Source organism: Silene latifolia, chromosome 11 (genome assembly GCF_048544455.1).
Source record: "Silene latifolia isolate original U9 population chromosome 11, ASM4854445v1, whole genome shotgun sequence".
In the NCBI taxonomy this organism is placed as follows: domain Eukaryota; kingdom Viridiplantae; phylum Streptophyta; class Magnoliopsida; order Caryophyllales; family Caryophyllaceae; genus Silene; species Silene latifolia.
Genome location: NC_133536.1, coordinates 6424070 through 6439250, shown reverse-complemented (window position 1 = coordinate 6439250; position 15181 = coordinate 6424070). Strand labels below are relative to the sequence as shown.

At 38.4% G+C, this 15181-nt stretch overlaps 2 protein-coding genes across 2 annotated transcripts; both read left to right on the top strand.

The window, feature by feature from the left end:
- The first annotated feature begins 576 nt into the window (after nt 1-576).
- On the top strand, nt 577-1826 carry LOC141612810 (protein FAR1-RELATED SEQUENCE 5-like). Its single transcript, XM_074431560.1, has 2 exons — nt 577-792; nt 873-1826. Exons 1-2 carry the CDS (start codon nt 577-579, stop codon nt 1824-1826), a joined length of 1170 nt encoding a protein of 389 aa, XP_074287661.1.
- Nucleotides 1827-12510: 10684 nt separating this feature from the next.
- Nucleotides 12511-12975, top strand: LOC141612809 (uncharacterized). The gene has a single exon (XM_074431559.1). It carries the CDS (start codon nt 12511-12513, stop codon nt 12973-12975), a length of 465 nt encoding a protein of 154 aa, XP_074287660.1.
- Nucleotides 12976-15181: the final 2206 nt, after the last annotated feature.

Sequence of the window (15181 nt, the reverse complement as noted above, 5' to 3'; positions counted from 1 at the left end):
TGTAACAGGAATCGTGGGAGGATTTTGGCGAGAATCCAATTGATTACAACCCGTTGTTCGAGACTACTATAGATTTCGAAACGCGTGACGATGCTTTCAATTGGGCTCAGAAAATCGCATTCGAGAATGGGTTTGCTTTGGTTAAAGCAAATAACGGAGCTAAAAATAGGAAAAAGAACGGGTTGTTGGCAAGTTATTTTCGATGTAAAAGACATGGTAAACCAAAAGAAACGGACGATCTTGAAAAGCCAAGGAGGTCGCAGAAGTGTTCATGCAAGTTTCGTATTCGTGCCGTTCAACATTTCGTGTCTAAAAATGATAAAGAGACGATGGTGTGGAACATTCTAACCTCCGAGGGTGGTGGACTACACAACCACAACGTAGCCGTTTATAAGGACGGGGATCGGCACTTTGCGGGATTGGACGCGGAAGAGAAGGCATATGTTAGGCAACAAACATTGGCCGGGGTTCAACCGAGGGATATTAAAAATGGTCTTCATTTGAGATCCCCTGATAAACCTCAACCGTCAAGCACCCAAATCGTATAATGAAACAAGGAAAATTAAGAAAGAAGAAATGGGTGAAATAAACACCGCTCAGCAAATGTTGGCTCTAGCGGTGGCAGCGAAATACGTCCACTTCTACGAGATTTCTTCCGAGGAGTCAAAAGAGTTGACTCACATTTTCATGGCTCATCCTGAAGCGATTAAGTTGTTCCGGGCTTATCCTTATGTGGTCCTCATGGATTCGACTTATAAAACCAACATTTACCAGAATCCACTCATTGAGATGGTTGGTGTGACACCCACGGGATCGTCCTTCTTAATTGCATGTGCGATGATTCCTAAGGAGAATGACGTGAATTACCAAAGTGGTCGTTGAGAAAGTTAGCTGCGATTTTAGATGCCACCGGAGTTGCGTCCCCTGCTGTATTTGTCACCGACCGGGAATTGGGTTTGATCAGCGCTCTTGAGCAAGTATTTCCCCGGGCTGAGCATTTGTTGTGTAGATGGCATGTGAACAAAGCCGTCAATGCAAAAGCCTTGACAACATACCAAACTGAAAGTATGAGGAAATTTGTCATCTCAAATGATGAATCCGGTTGGTTTAAGGTGATCAATTCAACCACCGAGGAATCGTTTCAGCGTACGTGGCAGTGTTTCCAACGTAAGTGGCCAAAAATGGTGGATTATGTACGGACAGCATGGGGTCCACACGCAGGGAAGTTCGTTTTATGCTATACAAACGAGGTCTTACATTTTGGTAACACGGCAACTTCCCGTGTTGAGTCAGCACATTCTCTATTGAAGGCTTGGTTGAAGTCAAAGCATCTCACACTTGACTCCATGTGGTCCCGTATCCACGGCATGCTTGAAAGTCAACACTCGAAGATTAAGAAAGAACTCGAAGATGAAATGAGTAAACCTAGGAGAACATCTCGTACTTTCTCCTTATTGCAAGGAAACGTGTCTACTAAGGCCATAGAGTTAATGGAGAAAGAACTTACTAGAGGCCTTGGTTTGGGTATCGGATTGAATAATCGTTGCCGACACGTGATGCGAACGACTCATGGATTACCTTGTGCATGCAATTTGGTATCTTTGCACGGAAAAGGTAGGAGGGTCCATCTCGAGGATATTCATGTCTTTTGGAAGACATTGGTGTATGATATTCCTCAACAAATGCCGAAAAATGACGGTGATTTATGGGATGAATTAGCGAATGATATGAGGCACAGTGACCCGGTTAAACTAAGGGCGGCCATAGACTTGTTGCGTGATTTCCAAAGACCCGGAGGACCAAGAGATTTTGCCACCCCCTATTAATGAGCACCCGAAAGGTCGTCCAAGAGGTTCAACCACTAGAAACAGGTCGGGTTTTGAGCATGCAGAAAGGAAGTTCGGGACACCAAGTACTCACTGTTCAACAAATGCAGAGGTTCAACAAAGAATTGGTGATTTCGAATCAGAACTCCGGTGCTCCTTTGGGAATGAACTTTACCATTGGCTTTATATCAACATGGGTCAAACGGTGGGGTATACCTGAGATTTTGTGGGGCCACTTCGATGGTTGGGTGGATGTTGGAGATGACGGTCATTGTGGATTCCGGGTAATATCGCACGCCCAGCGAGGCCGAGAGACAGATTATATAGTTATGCGGGAATGGTGTTCGAGGGAGATGAGGTCCGACTCTATCTACGCAGAGTTATATGGAGGTTTTCTATCACCACTCAGCGGTATGTCGGGTTAGATTTAGCATTCGACGAGTTGAGTTTTTTTCAGCAGATTGGTTGTGGGCGGGACCATTGGATGTGTAGCGACGATTTGCTAGTTTTTGCAACGATGTTCAACTGGACGATATGTGTGATTGGTCATACACTGCGAGACGGGAAGAATGTTTGGGAAGGAAGTTGCAAAACTATCATGCCATTGAAGACCCGAGTTGAAGGCCGACTACCGTGTGGTATTTTGTGGTTTGTCCTACATCATAGCCATTGGATGCGGTTGCATTCTAGCAGCCCCCTTGAGAGTCTCCCTATGCCGCCACTTGATCCCGCTTGGTTGACCTTCCGAGATCCCAGTGTCGTTCACCTAGAGACTTTGTACCAACATAACATTGAGATTTGGCAAGCGTTCATGTTAGAAACTCCGAGAACACGTCGTAGAAGTCAGGTGTCTGATAGTGCGACAGTTATCTCAGTTAGTAGTTGTTCGCATTGAAAAAACAAACAATTCTATTGTGTAATGTAATATATTAATGAAAATCATAACAATTACTAATTTCTGAAATTTCTGGAATTCAAATGTTACCGTTATAATTCAAATGTTACCGTTATAATTCAAAATAACCGTTATAATTCAAATGTTACCGTTATAATTCAAATGTTACCGTTATAATTCAAATGTTACCGTTATAATTCAAAATAACCGTTATAATTCAAATGTTACTGTTATAATTCAAATGTTACCGTTATAATTCAAAATAACCGTTATAATTCAAATGTTACCGTTATAATTCAAATGTTACCGTTATAATTCAAATGTTACCGTTATAATTCAAAAATAGCCGTTACAATTACAAGCTTATAAATAGGCCATTCTATTTCAATTTCAATCACAACATCCAATTCTAATCACAACATCCAATTCTATTCACAACAAACAATTCTAAAATGGATCTCACAAATGCACAAAAAACCAGAGTTTATCAAATAAGAATCGACCTAATTGTTCAAAATTTACCAATTCTAATTGAGCGTCTTGAATCAGTGGTTCCCAGTGCCACTGTATGGCACATGCTTGAAGAGCCTCCAATTGGTAGCCTTTGTATAATTTTACAAGGAAACCGAGAAGATGTGCTAACTCCAGCAATTACAGATGAGGTTGTCTCTGATGAAGCATTAACCGAGAAGATGTGGGAGTTTCGTAGGTTAAAAAGTGACATCTTAACATATTTTGAGCGCATTCTCACCGTGATCGATTACCCAACCTGAAGAAATTGAGGTTCATGACCATGAAGAAGATAAGGAATCGTCGTCTTCATCATCGGAAGATAATTAAGTTCGATAGTTATTTAATTATGTTATGTTTTAAGTAATAATCGTTTATGGTTTGGGGTTTAGGGTTTAGGGTTTAGGGTTTAGGGTTTAGGGTTTAGGGTATGAGGTTTAGGGTTTAGGGTATGGGGTTTAGGGTTTAGGGAATGGAGTGTTGTTGTTAGTTTTGAATTTATGTTTTAAGTGGTTTATGTTTTAATCATATTTTAAGTGCTTTATGTAATGTCCTTGTATTTCAATTAATGAATGTTTTAATTAAATTATGTTTAAAGTCATTTAATTAAATATCGTTGCATTTACTTAAATACCGTCTCCAAACAATAATAAAAATAAAACATAAAAATTATCCATACAAAGATACTAAAAAACCATACAAACATCATCCAAACATACATAATCCAACGAAATAGAAAAACATAAGAAAATGAAAAGAAACTAGTCATCATACACGTCTGCATAGTAAGGACGCATCCCCGCAAACAAATCCTCTAGAGTCTCTCTCTCGGTCTCTCATCATCATCTTGGAAGACCGTCTTCAACTTACGACTAACAGCTAGGGCGACTTAGGCTCCTCATGAAACTCGACAGCCGAAAATGGACGCGGTGTGAGGGGGGATAAAAGTAGGGGTGTGAATGCTCTACATACCAAGACATGTATCCCTTAGTACACTCGAAAGGCATATATGCCTTCTTTGACAGGTGTCGGAGGTGTATGATGGATATCTCGGACATCCATGTCCTATCGGGCTCTTGCCCGAAATCCAGCCTGTAAGTCCCGTTCGCGGGCCGAGACTCCTTCACCGCAATAGGCATCGAGGCCGGGACATCCGGACGGTACCCAAACTGACGCATGCATCGATCCGGCTGGTACGGCTCTACTATATCAAGATGTCTGATAAAACCCGAGTAAAGCGATACTCTGCAATCTCCATGAGGACGGTTCCCGTAAGGCAACCATCGGACATGCTCTGCCCTAAGATCGTCCAAACTATGACGATACAACTGAAAAGCACGAGACTCGCCCTTACTCCGAGGCAAGTTGGCCCAAGCCTCAACAAGAGGACGGTCCTCAAAAAGAATCCAAAGACGGTCGGAACCTGGGAAAGTACTCGTATATCCACGCCTGGAGTAACGGTAGACACCCACTAACACCCGAATAATCTCGGCGCGATGCCATCCCTAGCTGTCGGTACAAGTAAGCCAAACAAGCCGCACCCCAAGCATATGAACCAACCCGCTCAAGACTATCAAACAAGGGCAACAACTGAGCGGACACCCTATCACCACTCTTATCCATGAAAAGAGTCTGACCCAGTAACATCAAGAGGTAAGCCCGTAACGAGTCATGCTCGTTCCCTAGGTAAACAACACGACTCAACTCCGATGTTAGTAAACCGCCATTCTTGTAGAGCGGTGGTACAACATCGGACTCAGGAACTCCATAAAACCTCGCAATCTTGCCCCTCAGACCACTGTCATCATCCTCGCCCGAACCGCCACAAGCACCCGATCACCACTAACATGGTATCCCAAGAATATCTTTGGACATCATGGAGCATGATACTAATCTCTCCAAAAGACATATGGAAAGTGTTAGTATCCGGGTGCCACCTCTCGATAAAAGCACTAAGGAGGTTATCATCTAGACCGGTGGTAAAACACTCCTTCAAAACCCCAAGCCCGCCGCTTTGTACCCCCTAGCCGCAACACCCTCAGTGAGAACCATGTTCCTAATCTCCCTCGCAGCTTTCGGCCTCTCGTAGACCTTGATCCACGACCTCATATTCTCCGGGTTAGGGTCCGACCAACGGTTGAACGCAACGTGACCACCAAAACTCCGTAGGGTGCTAATGTTCCTAGGACCACCAGGAACGGGCTCTCTCAAGATCCAAGAACTATCCTTCCTCGGCCTCCTCGACCTATCGGTGCTAGAGGACTCTCTAACACTCGAATAACGTCCACTCCTATCCCGGCCCAACTTCAGACTCAACACCCTCGGCGGTGCCGGGTTCGGTTGGACCACATACTCTCCAGCGTCCTCCTCCTCCTCCCCGTAACCGTCATCCGACGGCTCATCATCTCTATCATCTTTGGTAACTACCAAAGAACCTCCCGAGACCTCGCCTCCTCCGACTCGCTAACGACGTGACCGGGAGTAGGCATCATAACCATACCAGACGTCTCTCGAAGTGGGGGTGGCTGCTTGTGGGCTTGCTTAACTCGCAAACGACGCTGAGCTCAGAACATAACGCCCAAAGAAGACGGTCGTGTATGTTAGGCGGAGCCGGAGCATTCATGATTGCCTTTCCTCTCTCATTTCGATCTGCCATCTGCATTACGAAATTGGAAGTTGTTAGAAAACACGTTAATCGACTAAATATCATATAAAGTAACAAAAATCGGCAAATAATAGCATAAAACACGGTTTTTTAAAAAAAAAAAATTAATTTACCGCGGACAAACATTTTTTTTTTTTTTTTGACCGCGGTTGAACAAAAAAATCCCTTAGTTGACGGTGGCTAAACATTTTTTTTTTTTTTTACCGCGGGCAAACATTTTTTTTTTTTTTTTTAACCGCGGCCAAACAACGAAAATGGATGTTTGACCACGGCCAAACAATTTTTTCCAACGTTTGACCGCGGCCAAACCTCCAAATCCCACGTTGCTCTGCCCTTAAACGTTGGAATGCAACGTTTCACCACGGCCCAAACGTCCATTTCCCACGTTTGGCCGTGGTTTCGACCACAAAACGCAACAAATTCACTCCCAATCCGATTAACAACAACAAATTTCGACTCAAAAATCAATCCCAATCAAATATATTTCGCAAACAACATAGTTTGGCCATGAATTTACATAATAACAACTAATTAACATGAATTTTAATAGAAAAACTATCAATTTCTAAACTAATTCAATTAATTTTAATAAAAACCTAACACATAACCTAATTTCAATTCTAAAACAAAACCCAATCAATTTAATCGATTAACAAAAACAATAAAGGAAAGAAAACTATTTAATTTCATAGTTTAATTCAATTACTTTCAATTTTCTAAACTAATTTAACCAAAAAAAAAAAACGCCACTTACCTTTCTATGTAGCAATGGCGGCGGCGGGGCGTGGTGTCGGGCGGGGTGGTGTCGGCGGCGGGGCCGTGGTGGTAGCAAGTGGTGTGGTGGTTGGCATGGGGTGTGGTAGTGGTGTTGGTGGAAGGTTGATTTTTAGTTGTTTTGAGTTAGAGAGAATAAAGAGAGAATTGGTGAAAGGTTAGTGAGATAGTAGGGGCATTCATCGTCTTTTTTTAAAAAAACGTCGTCGACGTTTACTAAAACGTCGTCGATATAAACGAATCCGGTTTTTTTTAGGTTTTTAGCCGGACATTAACTTTTATTTTCGGATATCTTTTATATCTAATTCCCCTATATACTAAGATAATAAAAATTCTCAAAAGTTTTCCCTCCAAACTCATCTACTTATATACGGAAAAAATGAGATTTTTACCATTAAATTATCATATTTCTTTAAAGTATATTATTTTCTCTAAATTCTCAATTGTAATATTTTAATCAAAATAAAATAAAACTGGTATAAAATTATAAAATACAAATTGCTAATATTTCTTAGAGAATGCTTGATACATTTTTACACGGTATAAAATAGAAATATAAACTAATATTATTTTTTTTCGTGAAAAAGGTAAATTCATTAAGATGATTTAAGAACGAAAAGTTGCATTAACTTTGTGATAAAAAATTCATTAAAATACAGATTTATGACATACTCAATTTTTTATTAGTTTTGTTTTTTACGGCTTCATTTTTTCTCATATCAAAATACAATATAATGAGGTAAAATATATATATAAAAAAAAAACGTATAAATTTGGAACGGATTAGTAATACACACTAAAAGGTAAAAATTTTATAAATATCGCGCATTTATTGCGCGGGATCTCTACTAATTTTTATAAAAAGTTTAAATTTTTTTTGAAGTTGAACGTATAATTCGCACAAATGAAATATCATTGATTGAACATTCATTTGCCTAGCCAGCCCAAGCCTAAAGAGAACGGAAATTGATCCTCTCCATTTCCCCTCACAATCTCTTTAAATAATAATTTTTCCTTTCACTCTTATTTTCCTTTATCTTTATACGTAAATTTAGAACCGTTAGATGTTATTCTAATGCGATCCGGACCATTGATAAAAACTTTCCTCTCTATTTCTTTTTAGGAAATGGAGAGGAAATGGGTCAAAGACATTCGCCTTTGCCTCCACGTCGTACTTGGAGGAGAGTCCACCTCAGGATACCACCATCCACCTGATGTGTCTCGTAACACTGCCTAATATTCACGAAATCAGCATAGTAGGCCCTATAGGCTATATTATTCGTTCTATTCTAAAGTCTTGTAACACCCCAAAAACTTGTGAGATCAGGGAATTGAAAAAGCTTATGATATGTTTATAATAACTTTCACTCACCATATTAGTAATAAGATCTCGTATTTTTAGAATTAAGGTCCACACCCAACTTATTGAGATTGTGTTACGATAGTGTTAGGTCGGACTGTTACAAATGGTATCAAAACAACTTTACAACCTGGTGATGAACCAGTGGTCAGGAGTACGCTGGTCACCCACCTAGCAGAGGAGGATTTCGAGGCTTGAATGCGGTCAGCTTCCACCCTTTAAGGCACACCGAGGGCGTCGTGTTCTTTGGGAGATTTTGTATAATACCCCAAAAGTTTGTGAAAAAGTTGTCCCACGTCGGGAAATTGAGAAACTTGTGATATGTTTGTACCTTTCACTTGCCACGTTAGTAACAAGTCTTGTGTTTTTGGGCTTAAGAAAAGATAATACAGGCCCAAAGATGTAGACTCATCTTATTGAGGTTGGTTTTTGGGCTTAAGGGAAGATAATACAAGCCCAATGAACGAGCCATAAAATTTCAAGTCACAAGAACAATAATAACAATCTTAGGGGTGTTTGGTTCAATAGGTCGAAATTGATTGGATTCGAATGAGATGCCATGGGGGGATGGATTTAGAATCGTATACGTGTTAATTGTTGTTTGATTCACTCTAGAATTGTATGGAGGGAAAATGGAGTTAAAAACTTGAGCGGGGAGGTGGTCAGGTGAGTATGGAATTTCAAGGGTTTGAGGTGGAATTAGAATCATATCATTCCAAAATGGCCCAACTAGACACCAGAATTACTAGAACCCATTCCTTCAATTCTAAATCTTCCAACCAAACACCCCCTTATTTTGTTTGGTACTCAATAACAATCTTATGGAGTGCAATAAGAGAACAACGACAACATAAAGTACGCTATTTGTCTCGGTAATTTATTTACATATTATATTTATGAGTATCTCAATCAATTGTTTACATTTCTATTTTTGGAATGTCTTGGTGGATAATTTGATTATCCACACTCAATTTGATCTATTTATCATCTAAGTATGACCCATCCTTTGATTTTTCTCAGTCTTTATGACACAAAAAATTATAAATAAATGACCGGAACTAAGGTATTACTCGTATAATTTTTCAAATGTATTCGGATATTTTTTATCGGTTTATCGGGTTTGGTTCTTGTGAGTTGTTCTTTTCGCTTTACTTTTTTTTTATTAGGTAAGAAAATTAGGTTGATCCTCTAGGGTAGGACCAACCTATCTCATCCTTTCGAATGAGTGAGGTAAGTTGAAGCCACCGGCTATCAAATCACCTCGAAAGAGTTGGACATGAATGTCCAAAAGAAGCCATGAAGTCAGCAACTTTGTTGGCTTCACGAAAGCAATGTTTAATTATCACTTCATCGAAAAACTGAAGGTCTAATTTCACATCCTTGATAATACTAGAAATTTCCCAAAGAATTTGCCAAGTATCTCGAATTGAGTTAATCTCCCTTTAACCAAAAGAATAAGAAACTCTAAAATTTTCCCGCTCAAATTTTTAGTAAGGAATTGAACCTCCTATATTTGGCTATATTATTCTATTGAAATATTCTATATAAATTGGGCTTAACAAGTGAACATATAATTTTTAATAGAAGTAAATTGGGCTTAACAAGTGAACATATAATTTTTAATAGAATTATCTTTCAAGACTAATGTGCGAAATAAGATTGCAATATACTCCCTCCATTCAACTTCACACTACACATATTCCATTTTCATCCATTCAACTCCACACTACACCTTTCTAAAAAAAGGATTGATAAATAACCATTTTATTCTAATTAAAACAACTTATTTACATAAATTGCCACTCATACCCCACTAAACCCCACCTTTTCTTACTAATAAAACCACTTTATTTACCACAATTTGTACCTTTAATAATTTTCTAATTTTTTTCTTAAAACTTGTGCAAAAATGATATGTGTAGTGTGGAGTTGAATGGAGGGAGTACCAAATTAAGTAGCATAAAAAATCTTCCACCTTAAATAAAATATACCAAATAATATTCTTACGAGATTTAGTTGTTGCCCCATTTTTAACTCATCCCCACTAAACTAAAATAATAAGAGTTGCTCACAATTTTCCCGCTCAATTCAGTTGATTGATAAATATGATAGACACACATTAAAATTACGTAATTGCTATTTTCTACACACTAATTTACTCAATCTTACACAGAAATACCGATTTTTCCGAATATGCCCCTTCCATTTCACCCAAAAAAAAAACTAAACCTAACTCAAACCCAAATTTGATGCCTTAATCATACTTGAACAAATCGTCTTCATCTGCATCACTCTCCCAGGCCACACCATTCTTCATCTTCATCGTTTTCCAGCGTCAATTGCATAATTGCATTTGACCTGTATTCCGCTTTAAAATGGTAGTATTATTAATTATAGTAGTAATTAAATACTGTAATTTTTTCGATGATTTTATTCGTCTTCGAATTTTTCCTATTTTATACTCAGTGTAACAATGATTTGGTCAAATTGATGAACAATTAGGTCAAAGACTTGTCCAATATGTGTTTCTAATCATGTACACATATGACGAAGTTTTGAAACGCGAGACTTTGCAGTACAATGAATTGACGGAGTTTTTAATTTCTAATTAATCGTTTGCGGTGGTCATTGTCGGTGACCATGGTGGGCCGGGGGAGGGGAGACGAGGCTAAGGGGGGGAGGGAGACGGGTGGTTAACATTGGGGTTTGAGTTGGGTTTAATTATTCTCTCTTTTTTCTCTCTTGGTAGGGTGAGAAATGAGAGGGGTATATACGGAATAATGGAAAAAAATGTGCGGGATTAAGTAAATTGGCGTGCGGGATTTAGTAAGTCCCTAAAATTATGGCTTTTAATTTATTGACAAAAAAATTCATCCACAGAATAAAATATTGCAATCAAATCAAATGTCAACTAAAAATAGGATTAACACTGCCAATCTGCCATTATTCACGCTTAATATATCAGTAGTATACTAATTTGTTCCTTTTTAAGTTGGTGCTTGGAGTTGATAAAGTTTTAATTCTATTTGTTTTTTAGTTTTTTTTTTCTAAAATAAATTGTCCTTTTGTTTTACGTTAACTAATCTTTATTAATATGGGTTGTTATTAATAAAGGATAAGGAGTAAGAATCAAGTGAACTACTTAAAATTAATTAAATTTTAATTAAGATAGATTATACAATCAAAAACACCATCCTCCTATACATGTATGTACAGAGTACGGTTGCATATCAACTCAAATACATATTGGTATTTGAGTTGTTCACAAACTAAAATTTTGTGAGAATAGCAACACTAAGCAAAAGCAATTACCTCTACGTGTATATATATAATTCCTTCTTCTCTTAAAACATATGATTAATCTGCATGTTTTTGATTATTTTTCTTCTTATTTTTGTGTTCTCTAATTACGTATTTACGTACTAATATTGTTTAGTATTAATGTGTATGTATATTGTTATGCTAATCGTATGTTTGCTTATATACGGCCATACAAATATACTTTTAGTGTAGTTTGGTAAAAATTTCAGGTTCAATATGAAGTTGAGTGCATGTATCACACGGTTTTTCAATTCAACGCGAAACAAATATTCAATGATTTTATTGGAAAGGGTAAGCATTCAATAGCCATATTACTTTTATAATGCTTTCAGATCATTTAAACTTTCATCGGTTAAATATTAAAGTTTATGATATTGAAACTTCTTAGATTACAAATTTTCTGTATACATCATTCTTTTACATCAAGAAAAAGAGTAAAGAGTATGGAGTAGTAATGCATATTTTTTGTAGACAGCATTATGGTATTTATAGAAATACATTCGGAATATACAAAGAGGTAGTATTATAGTTCTTTTTTAATTCCTTTTCTGTTTAGTTTGATAGCCGTTTTACACACAATTTTATTCATCCCTATCTATGCTTTTTAACAAGCCTTCCTTTAATCACACACTCGAAACTTACACAAACAAACGAACACGCCTTTACTCACGCTCGATAACATGGCATACTATTAATTCTGTACAGCCCATAATACGATGTTAATACGACTCGAAAGTGTCACAAAAACATGCCCAAATTAAACGGCCTCCTTTCGTCACCCGATCAACCCTCCATCAACATCCGAGCAATCCTATGCAAAAGTCGACCGAACCGCTACATATATAACTCGAAAACAGAGCAGTAATGACACGACTTTAAACTCGAGATTTCAGCAACCTATGTTATGGAAATATATTGTCGGTCATATTTTGGTAGTTGTTATTTAGGAAAACACGGTCTTGGTAAATATTCGGGTTTCCTTAAGTCGTGATTAGGGTTGTATTGTATGCACTATAAATACGTTGTTGTATCGTCTGTCAAACACACAATAATAATAAAATACAATAAAATTCCCAAACCTTCTCCTGTCCGTTTTGCGTCTTAACTTGGTAATCAGAGCCGTTTTTTTCTCCTTGTCTGGTGTCTTGCGTCTGTTGTCATGACGAAGGATGGAGAAGCCAAGAACTCTAAATCAATCAGTCCGTATTTTCTGTCAACTAGTGATAAACTAGGGGATAAAGTCATTCAAGTTGTGCTCAATGGTGATAATTATGACGAGTGGTCAGTCAAGTTTCGCGGTGCTCTACGCGCTAGGAAGAAGACGGGTTTTATTGATGGCTCAATCACAAAACCCGATGACAAGTCCGACGAACTCGAAGATTGGTATATGGTGAACGTGATGGTTGTCAATTGGATTTTTAATGTCATTGAACCGGGCTTGGGTTCCACAATCACGTATGTTGATGAAGCTAAGGTGTTGTGGGATGACATCGAGCAGCGGTTCAGCGTAGGTAATGGACCCAAGCTACACCGTGTCAAGGGTTCCATATCGTCGTGTAAGCAAGGTGAGAAAGAACTTGTGTCTGAATATTATGGTCGTCTTAAACGTCTATGGGATGAATGATACCCGTCGCTGTGAGTACCAAAGATAAAATTTATAATTCCTATTAAGACTAACCTAGGCTAGTGGTAACAGGGTCGATCCGCAAGGAGACAGTTGTAAACTTTAGTTGTCTAATGAAAGTCTAAGGTAACAATTATGGGGGTTGATTTGAATTGTTCTATAGCTAATGGCAATAAAAGGAAAATAAACTAAAATACGAATTTAAACAGATAAAAGAAGGGTACTAGGATGATCGGGTCATTATAGCTTGCGGCAAAGAAACTAAGTCGGTCTGAAATAAACACAGGTAAGGCGGGAAATAAGAGGTCCTTTCGGTCCACTCCTAACAAATAGCATCTCTCGATCTCGCTAAAGGTCCCTAATGTCACTAATACTAACTTTCGTCCTGAAAAGCGACTAATGGTCTAAACTATACCTATCTTTCGATCTTAGCACAGTTTAGTCGAATTAATTGACGGTCAAGCAACCTACCCTACCTTTCGGTCTAATGGGTCAGTCACAAAATAGGTATCTAACTGGTCGCATGCATTCGATTCGTTAAACACAAGGTTAAAAACAATTAAAACGAAAGATGACCTTACAAGGTCAGTCGATCGACCAACAATGTCAGTCGATCGACTGACACGCGGGTTCAGTCCGTGATCAATCTAATGCCGCCTAGCCATAAATCGCCTACATCCTAGCACTAACTATTTAGCTACTCATGGTGAATGTAAAAACAGCAATAAAACTCATGATTATTACGGAATTCATACTTAAAATAAATAGCAACGATGATGAAGCGATAATTGGCTTGGGAATGCTAACTATCAATTCTACGCTAACAATGGAAGTAAAGCAATAAAAACTGGAATTAGGGCAGAACGATTACCAAGATTCAAAGGAAAGATTAAGAGCAAAGGCAGAAATCCAATGTTAAAATCGATAACCCGAAACCCTAACTTGAAATAAGCTAGAACTAAAAGCACTGTATTGTGATTGAAACTTAGATGCAAAACTTCCTCTCAAACTAGATGTTGGTGTTACGTTATATATCAATAAACGCAGCAACCTCTTCCTAAAACCTAAACTTCACGGGCTTTTAGATTCACGACTTTCTAATTCTCGTCTTGTAACGAAATCGGGTCGATCGACTACTCAGGATGGTCGATCGACTGCTCCTCAGCAACAGTAGCTTCTGGGATCCGATAGTTGGTCGATCGACTGATTGGACTAGTCGATCGACCGGATGAGCTGCTACTTGACTTCTTTATTCTCGTGGACTTGTCTTTTGGGCCTTGGATCGCGCACCAAGCTCGTTCCTTAAGTGATTCTTTTACGTCATTTGCAATGCAGATTACGGGGTTGATTTGGCTTGATTTCCGTCGAATTCTTCACATTTCGCAATAAAGCACAAAATACGTATAGACGGAAATAGGGAGAAAAGCAACAAATATTACACAAATGAGCTCTGAAATGCGTGTAAAAAGAGATGTAAAACATCATATAAATGACACGCATCAAATCTCCCCAAACCAAACCTTGCTTGTCCCCAAGCAAGAACTAGACTCGATCTAATGACCTAATGGAACGAGTTCAATCTCAGAGCGAATTGACAACTGTAAAGCCTAAACCAATTTAATGCACAACCAACAATCAATTAGTAATGTGAATCATGCAAACGAATTATAAAATCGTTAAAAGGCTGCTGAACCGTCAACTGTAGAGACTTATCAAATTGGGCTCTCGCGGGTCGCTCAAATCACTCAATTAAGCACAGGTGATATATATGTAAGATAGAAAGAATTCATTTTGTAGTGACACTCACCTAACTACGACCTATGAAAACATGCCAGCAATAAAATATGAAAATGACCTCTATGACCGTACATATGCATTCCAACCAAACAGATGACCATTGACACATGCCGAGGTATAATTATGGAAGTGTGAGGTATGGGTAAGAAGGGGCAAAACATTTTATGGTAAAGTGGAGGTACAGGTGATCAAGCTAGTACCAAAACGGAACCAAAAGAACAACATCCAGCTTCTTGCTCATAAACAAACGAAACGGTGCTATAGCAAGCACGAATCTCACAATCTCCAGAATAGAAGTAATCAATTAACTCCCCATAAAATATGAATAATACATGGGAGCAAAAATCGCCAAAAGATAAGGATTAAATTATGCGAATTGATTTTTCTTTTTTTCGATTCTCAGTCGATC